Below are 8638 nucleotides of genomic sequence, written 5' to 3'. Positions count from 1 at the left end.
CTACAACAGACCGTTTTATTCTTCCTATCTGTCAGGACCCACTTGCCGAAAGGAGGCGAGCCGCCTGGATCCGAGCGGAAAGGAACTTCCCGGGGTCGGCGGCGGGGGAAGCAAATTGTATTCCTCGACGGCAACTCCTGCTTCAGGCAAAGTGAGTTCCAACAAGGAAGGGGAGGAAACGAACCCAAAACGTGTCCGGACACACAAGGCGGTTAAAAAGGAAAATAGCAGGAATCAGGCAGGCAGGCCCGCCTTTTTTTTTTTTTTTTTTTCTCCACAGTGCCCGCCCCGGAGGGGGGCGTGGCTAACGAGAGCTCTCTCCTGCGCGTGCTCAGTGTTGGCTTTAGGGAGGGCGGCGGGCCTCGGGAGTGCGCCTGCGCGGGGCGGGGCGGGGGCGGGGCTTGGGCTGCGTGGAAGGCGGGCCCTGGTGGCCGCGTCTGCCGGGCCTTTGCACCGGCCGTAGGCCGTGTTGACGAATTGGGTCGGGTCCGCGGAGGTTGCTGATCAGAGGCCACGCCGTGGGGCTTTAGGAGAGCTACACACTCGGAACCTGCAGCCCTTCTCTACGCCCACAGGAATGGTAACCCAGGCAAGACTTTAAACAACATGCGCCCCAGGCCGGGGGCGGGGTGGGGGGCTGCGTTACCCTCCCTCCCCTGCAAAAGCAGCGAGGGTGACCAAACTCGCCTGATGTTTGTGTTTCTATCTTGTTTCATGAATCACATTTTTTTTTTTTTTTTAAAAGACCGTTACCTGTCTTGTTAGGCCCTCGCGCGTCAGCGGCGGGTGCAACATACGGTCGCGGAGGATTATGACCTGCAGGAGCCTCGACGGCATTTCCAGCTTCTTTGTGCGTTGAGTCTCGAACACTCGGAGTGTGAACTTTGGAGTTCAGTATTTAGAGTCCCATGTTTTTCCTGCTGGGGTTCTGCTGGCCGGGTGTTCAGCCTTGCGACGCAGTACAGAGTAGGTTGCTTTGTGCAAACACAGTTAATAGCCTTTTCATACCCCTCCCCTCCCCGCAGCGCAGTTGGAAGGCAAGCAACTGCATATGCCCTTTCTTTTCCAAGTCAGAATAGTTAATACTCTGAAACCATGGAGTACAGGCAGTAGAACAATCCTCTATCCCGTCTACACTGCAGCCTTTGCATTCTTTTTTTTTTTTTTTTTTTACACGTGAATGCCGTAAGCCTTCCATTGACCATGCTCAACTAATGGTAACCTCCACTAAAATGGAATTTTTCATTCTGTACCTCACATAAGAAGACATGAAAATGTCAAGTTGTTTTTTTTTTTTTTTTTAAGATTTTATTTATTAATGAGACCCACACAGAGAGAGAGGCAGAGACACAGGCAGAGGGAGAAGCAGGCTCCATGCAGGGAGCTCGACGTGGGACCCGATGCCGGGACTCCAGGATCACGCCCTGAGCGGAAGGCAGATGCTCAACCTCTAAGCCACCCACGAGTCCCAAATGTTAAGTTTCTGCGGAGCAAGAATGAGATGTGAACCACAAGTTGTTTGACTATTCCTAATCCAACATTCTGGCAGAGGTTGCTAATCTCTTAAGGCACACATTTTGGGTTACTTTAAACTCTGGCTCCAACCACCACTAATTGATTGACTTTGGCTACAGTCGCTGTCCTGGTTCTGGAGAATGCCCCGGGGTTGATCACACTGAGCCCACATCTCTTCTACTTTTGGAGTTTGTATGTATTTTTTAATACAATCCTCTTAATCAGGCCCTTGAAGAGGAAAAATGATTCCAGTACTGTTCAGTATTCGGAATTACTGTGTCATACCATACTTAGTAATGACAAACAAAATAATATACCCTTTTTTTAATTCACTCATTTACTGTTTATCAAACGTATATGCCAGATTTTTCACTTGGTCCTGGGGAAAGAATCCTACCCCTTAAGACTTGAGGTGGAAGGAAATGAAAAAACAAGAGAATAGTATGATAGAGGTGTGCAAAGGATTTAGGACATCATTTTTACCTACTCCCAAACCCCCATCTCTCTCTCTCTCTCTCTCTCTCTCTTTCACACACACACACACACACACACACACAGTTTGTTCTCTATAGATGAAAGTTCAAACTTCTTGGGTTAGATTAAATTTAGGCTAGCATTCAGGATCTTCAACAATGTGTATCATTGCTTACTTTTTTTTTCTTGTATATATATATTTTTATTGGAGTTTGATTTGCCAACATATAGTATAACACCCAGTGCTCATCCCATCAAGCGCCCCTCTCAGTGGGCACCCAGTCACCCCACACCCCCACCTGCTTCCCCTTCCACTACCCCTTGTTCATTTCCCAGAGTTAGGAGTCTCTCATGTTTTGTCACCCTCTCTGATTTTTCCCACTCATTTTCTCTCCTTTCCCCTATGATCCTTTTTACTATTTTTTATATTCCCTGTTTGAGTGAAATCGTATAATGATTGTCCTTCTCTGAATGAGTTGCTTCACTCAGCATAATACCCTCCAGTTCCGTCCACGTCGAAGCAAATGGTAGGTATTCGTCCTTTCTGATGGTTGAGTAACATTCCATTGTATCTATAGACCACATCTTTTTTATCCATTCATTTGTTGAAGGACACCAAAGCTCCTTCCACGGTTTGGCTATTGTGGACATTGCTGCTATAAACATTGGGGTGCAGGTGTCTCGGCGTTTCACTGCATCTGTATCTTTGGGGTAAATCCCCAGCAGTGCAATTGCTGGGTCATAGGGGAGCTCTCTTTTTTAACACTTTGAGGCATTGCTTACTTTCAAGTAGCTTATACTCTTGTGTTATTGAACAGCTTATAGTTCCCTTAATTTTCTATCTTACTGCTGTCTCCCTTCATCTGTAATGCTTACTGTCCCACCTCCTTTATTTTCCCCCTGTCTAGTCATCACATATGTAAATCCTACCTACCATTCATAAAACACTATGCATCCCTGGGCAGCCCAGGTGGCTCAGTGGTTTAGCGCCGCCTTTAGCTGAGGGCCGGATCCTGGGTCTTCAGGATCAAGTCCCATGCCAGGCTCCCTGCATGGACCCTGCTTCTCCCTCTGCCTTTCTCTCTCTCTCTGTCTCTTGTGAATAAATAAGTAAATAATCTTAAAAAAAACACTATGCATTCCATAAAACTTTTATTAACCTTATGTTATTTTCCTAGGATTGCTGTAACAAATAACCGCAAACTTGGTGGTTTAAAACCATAGAAATTGAGTCTTTTACAGTTCTGGACCATGTTCCCTCTAGAGACTCTAAGGGATAATCTGTTTCTTACCTCTTTCAGCTTCTGTCAGCATTTGTTGACTGCTGGCATTTCTTGGCTTGTGGTTGTATCACTTCATCTCTGTAGTCATAATGCCTTCTCCATTTATGCGTGTTTCTCCCTTTGTTTCTGTTTTATGAAAATCCACGTCATCGCATTTAGGGTCCTTTTGGATCATTAATCACATCTGAAAGTTTTTTGTTTTTTTTCCACAGAGGGTATATTCACAGGTTCTAGGGATTAGAACATGTGTATCTTTTTTTTGGGGGGGGGCATGTTTCAACCTATCATAATTTCAAAGGGAAGTAAACTCTTCCTCCTCTAATCTTCTGTAGCTCTTTATCTTTAATGATTCTGGCTGCTTCTGAATGCCGTCCCCCGCCTCCCTGCCTCCCTGCCACTAACCCATAAATTAGATTAACTGGACAAATTTGAACAAGGAGATTGAATAACAAGTTTAGAGTCAAGGAAAATAAAAATGATATATTTATCATGTTTAAAAATATTATACTAAAAGTCAGAAAAATTGTGATAGATTTTACTGCACATGGGCTATAAGGCCATAAAACACAGTATAGAATATACAGATATATGTAATTTATAGCAAGTTCCAATGAGAAACTCACAATGTGCACTTGAAGGATTTTAGAGCATGAGAGAAAATGCAGCAGAGGTATATATAAATTTTGAAAAACAGTTTCTTGCATACTACCAGTCCCTGAGAGAGATAGAGTGACATTGAGATACTAAGTGACATTGTGCCCACAACTGTCCTTCACAAACTGATTTCTGGTAAATTAACCATGTTACAAACTTGGGCAAGCTCAGCAACAATCTCATAAGATGAAAGTGGTACATTCAGAATTGGACACAAGTTGGATCAGAGGACAAATAAGTTGCATGACTATGTAGCTAGACTCCCTGTCATCCACTACTGTTGTCCAAGTGCCTCTCCCTCAGCTTACACCTCAGTGGGTGATCCCTTGTGATCAACTGGTGAAGGAAAAAATGAGCCCACATTTGGTTTATGGATGAATCGGTTTGGTATTCCAGCTGAACTATAACCCTAATTGGGTGGCCTTAAAAGAATAGTAGAATATCCTCCTATTGGGTAGAGCCTTGAGAGATGCGTCCCGTACTCCACTTTGTTTAAGCAATAGAGATAACCCAAAGTAAGAATACACATGGATCATGGGTTGAAGGCTAGGAGTGAATAGCTTGGCTGGTTGGTCAAGGACCTTGAAAGGACAAACATTGTTAGATTGGAAACCAGGAATTCTGAAATAGAGACATAAGAATGGGTACATGGGAGTGTACAAGGGGTGTAAACATCTTTAAATGGCATGGTAACACCCTCCAGAAAGCATCTAACACAGCAAAGGCACTAAGCAATGAGGTAGACTAAAAAGTTGTCTTGTTGACAGCCAGCATCCTATCATTGCAGCCTGCTACCACAGTGAAGGCAAAGTAGGTAAACAAATGGATTAGTGATGGTAGCAGTGATGGAGAAGGTGAAGCATGATCTTAACAACATGAGTTCCACATTACCAAGGCTAAAATGGCTACTGCTGTCCCTGAATACCCACTCTACATTCACACACCAATACTGAGTACAATGCCATCCCTTGAAGAGACTCTTCAGTTACTTGGTGTCAGACCGACTACATTGGATCCCTTCTACATATCAGGCCGGAGCCAGAGGTTCCTACTGAAAGTTGTATGTATTATGGGCATAGGTTCGTGTTTTCCAACTCCAGAGCCTCAGCTTGCACCAGTATCTTAAAGCTTACAGAATGTTCACTCTTATAACACAGAACTGCACTTTACTTCAAAGAAGATATATCAGAATGTATATGACCATGGGATCCCTCCTTATATCACATACTATACCCTTCAGAATCTGCTGGTATGACAGAAAAATGGCTAAGTGTGTTGAAGGAAGAATAGAAGGAATTGAAGAGTCAGCTTAGAGATAATGCCTTCTAAGTTTGGGTTGCCATTCTCTAAGAGATCAGTAATATGGTCCTCAGGAGGTAGAATACATGGACCCAGAAATCAATGAGTGGAAATAGTACCGGCTCTGCCTACTGTCATTTCCGAGCCCACTTGTGAAATTTCCATCTGAGCAACTCTGGACTCAGTGTTAAGGAGTTTTGGTTTTCAAAGAGGAATATTTCCACTAAGGGACACAAAGTTCAGATAAACAATTAGCTGTGACTGCTAACTGTTCTTCACACTGCTTGTTGCAAAGAGACATGGCATGAGAAGGCATGGAGACTTTGGGATGAGTATCTGGATCACGCTACCCGACAAATCATGGTGATTAGCAGGTGTGCCAGCTGAAGGTGAGAATAATCTAGAACAGATAGTGAATGAAGGTGGTAAATATCATAGCTGCAGTGATGGAAGCTCTAAGTTTGTCCCACTTACCTCCCCCAGAAAGAGAGGCTCACTGGGATCCAGAGGTAGCTGCTTCCAGAACTTAAAGTAGATCCAAGTAGCAGAAGGATTGGATGATAGTGGACCACTGTGAGGTACCACCCAGCTATCCCCCTCCAGGAATGAAGGTCTTCCCACCAGCTCCTAGAAGTGCTGCCAGCGGAAAATGCTCAACCTCCACTCGGATTATCTAGGTTGTTAGAGCCACCTCACAGAAGGTTACACTTCCTTTCTGGGTTTGCCTGGATCCAATGACTGATTGACATAGATGTCTAAAGGCTCAAATTCTTTGCACCAGCTCAGCGTAACTCCGAAGGATCACATAATCTTTAAAACTCCTTGGGAAAAAAAAAAAAAAAAACTCCTTGGAAAGCCAACTGCAGCCTCCCTTGGTAGGGCATCACAGTTCAGCCTCTTCCTTTGGTTACGCCTGCTTTTTCCCTGCTCTTCTCCAAGGGCTGGTCATAAGAGCACTTCTTATTTGTACCCCTAATACAGTTCAGATCTGCTTCCTGAGGAACTTGACTTTCACCATTGTTTTTCTGGGCCCTCAGCTTAGTGCTAATAGGACCCTGCCATAAAAATGGGATAGGCAGGATAATTATGCCTCTCCAACTGAGGCTTAATTTTGCCACTAACTGGGTTTTTGACATTGGGTACACTTTTTAAACTTTTTTTATTCATACAAGTTTTTACTTTGAATGTTTATTATACAACATATTTTGGTAAACAAAACTCAGTTCCTTTCCTCAAGGAGCTTATAGGTCTAATGATTCTTAGGTTGTTTATTTATATTATGAAAGGACTGGACTTGTATTGTGTTTTTATTTAAGGTTTTGTTTATTTATTCATGAGAGAGAGAGAGAGAGGCAGAGACACAGGCAGAAGGAGAAGCAGACTACCCAAGGGGAGCCCAATGCAGGACTCAATCCTGGGGCCATGGGATCACGCCCTGAGCCAAAGGCAAATGCTCAACTACTGAGCCACCCAGGTGTCCCTTGAATTGTGTTTCTAAACCTTTTGTTTATATAAGTCCTAAGGATGCCTGGCTGGCTCAGTTGTTGAGCATCTGCATTTGGCTCAGGGCCTGATCCCAGGGTCTGGGATAAAGTCCCATATTAGGCTCCTTGCAGGGAGCCTGCTTCTCCCTCTGCCTGTGTCTCTGCCCCTGCACCCCACCCCCCATCTCTCATGAATAAATAAATAAAATCTTAAAAAAAAAGAAAATTATTAAGAATCATGAATTTGGCAAAAAGCTAAATACAAAACTGAACTTGAGAAAGGAGAATGTTAAGGCACCACAACTTCCACTACTAAGGCTCACGCAATTAAAACAAAATTGAAATTACTTAGAAGCTTAGGAAAGAGGCCCCGTGGACCTGAGGCCCAGACCTCTAAGGAGGGCTACTGCCGTATTGGTGCTAATAATTCTGGAGCAGGAAGACTTGATAAGACTGCTTTGACAAGTTTGGGACAACTGCAAGCTACAATTGTTGCTATGGAAATATACCCTTGGGCTGAGTAAGTGTTGGGAAAATGCTAACAAAAATGGTCTGCTTGGAGGAAGCAAACAGGAAGCAGGAAGAGGAACAAATTAATTCTTCCTCCTTTAGGATTAGTTTTCAGGAGGATCTAATGTGGAGCCAGCTGGCAAGGCAGAAATGTGCTTTACAAGGTTCCAGCCTTAGCATCAGAAAGTAGGATGTAGAAGTCTAGGCTTTGGCGCTTAGAGACTATAGCTTAATAACTGGCTCAATCTCTAAAAGATTTTTGATATTTAATGTTCTACTTGCCTGCCTTATAGACCTGTACAGGGTAATTATCAAGTAAGAATCTTTATGATTTGTGTAATTTTCATGTGTTTTCTTTTTATTTACCTTCATTTAGAGAATAAATAACTTCTTTCAGATTTTTGGAGCTCTACTTTCTTGCTTTACTTAATGAATGTTACCAGTTTTAGTCCTATTCCTGTGCTGTTATTTTGTTGTTATATTTTTTGTTTACAGGAATTAAAAATGATCTCATTATTCTGTTAAATATTTTAAATAAAAAAGGGCTCTTTGGTTCCCTAAAATAGTGTAATTGTCTTGATTACAAGTTAGAGCATTTGACCTATTATTCCAAGTTACTCTTTCAAATTTTAAGTGTTTCAACACACCACATACTATTTGGTTTTATATTTTTTTCTTTGAAGAGTGAATCTGGGTTTTAAAAACATTTTTCAGACTATGGAGCATTTAACTGGTCTTCTTTTAGAATAGCTTTTTTAAGGCTCTGCTCCTCCTTGGATTCCAAACTTGGATCCAACATTCTTACTATTTCCCTTTTAACATGGTTTAATATGCTGCTCTTTAATGCAAAAACATTATTTGCTCACAAGAAGTTCTCATGAAAGGAGAAAGGAGACTTTATATAGAATATAGTATTAAACTTCTAGTAGGAAATGATCAAATAAATAGAAAATATTGAAAATGAGGTGTTCAAAAGTGGAATGGTGGTTTAATTAGTTGAAGAATACTTAAAAATGTCTGTTGACATAAATTAACATATGAAAATGTAGCTATTTACTCACTTCTGTGTAGCGTTGAAACTTTATTTTAAAGAATAATCAATGAAAACACTTTTATATTCTATGTAAAATATATGTGATGGTCCAAAAATACACATTCTTTAAGATCCAGATTATGATAATGGGTTCTAGTTAAGCTTAATGAAAAGGTAGTACCTGTTCCAGACCCCCAAATACTGCAAATTCTTTTCCATAGGTAGATTTATAAATTCCTCAAAATGCTTGCTGAAAGTCCACCCGGAACAAGGTGTTCAATGCGGATTCTTTCATCCTCATTTTGGGAAATCACTGTTCTTGAGACATGTTCAAATGGTTCTACTTTTATAACTGCGGATGTCCTCTTTCAAATGGGTCTTCCAAG

At 42.1% G+C, this 8638-nt stretch overlaps 1 protein-coding gene across 5 annotated transcripts in view; it reads left to right on the top strand.

Annotated features, from left to right (window-relative positions):
• LOC144292809 (uncharacterized) overlaps positions 1 to 8638 on the top strand; it is a 481267-nt gene that overhangs the window by 804 nt on the left and 471825 nt on the right. For 2 of the 5 annotated variants that reach the window (XM_077863666.1, XM_077863670.1), the window contains exon 2: positions 36 to 151. In XM_077863666.1, the coding sequence (XP_077719792.1) occupies positions 36 to 151 (116 nt within the window). Of the gene's footprint in view, positions 1 to 35; positions 152 to 745; positions 7618 to 8638 lie in introns of those variants that run through there. The other 3 variants (XR_013360225.1, XR_013360220.1, XM_077863662.1) reach the window with 3 other exon arrangements.

The sequence above is a fragment of the Canis aureus genome, chromosome 2, assembly GCF_053574225.1.
Source record: "Canis aureus isolate CA01 chromosome 2, VMU_Caureus_v.1.0, whole genome shotgun sequence".
In the NCBI taxonomy this organism is placed as follows: domain Eukaryota; kingdom Metazoa; phylum Chordata; class Mammalia; order Carnivora; family Canidae; genus Canis; species Canis aureus.
The sequence above is the reverse complement of the archived record's forward strand: the minus strand, read 5'-3'. Positions and strand labels throughout refer to the sequence as shown.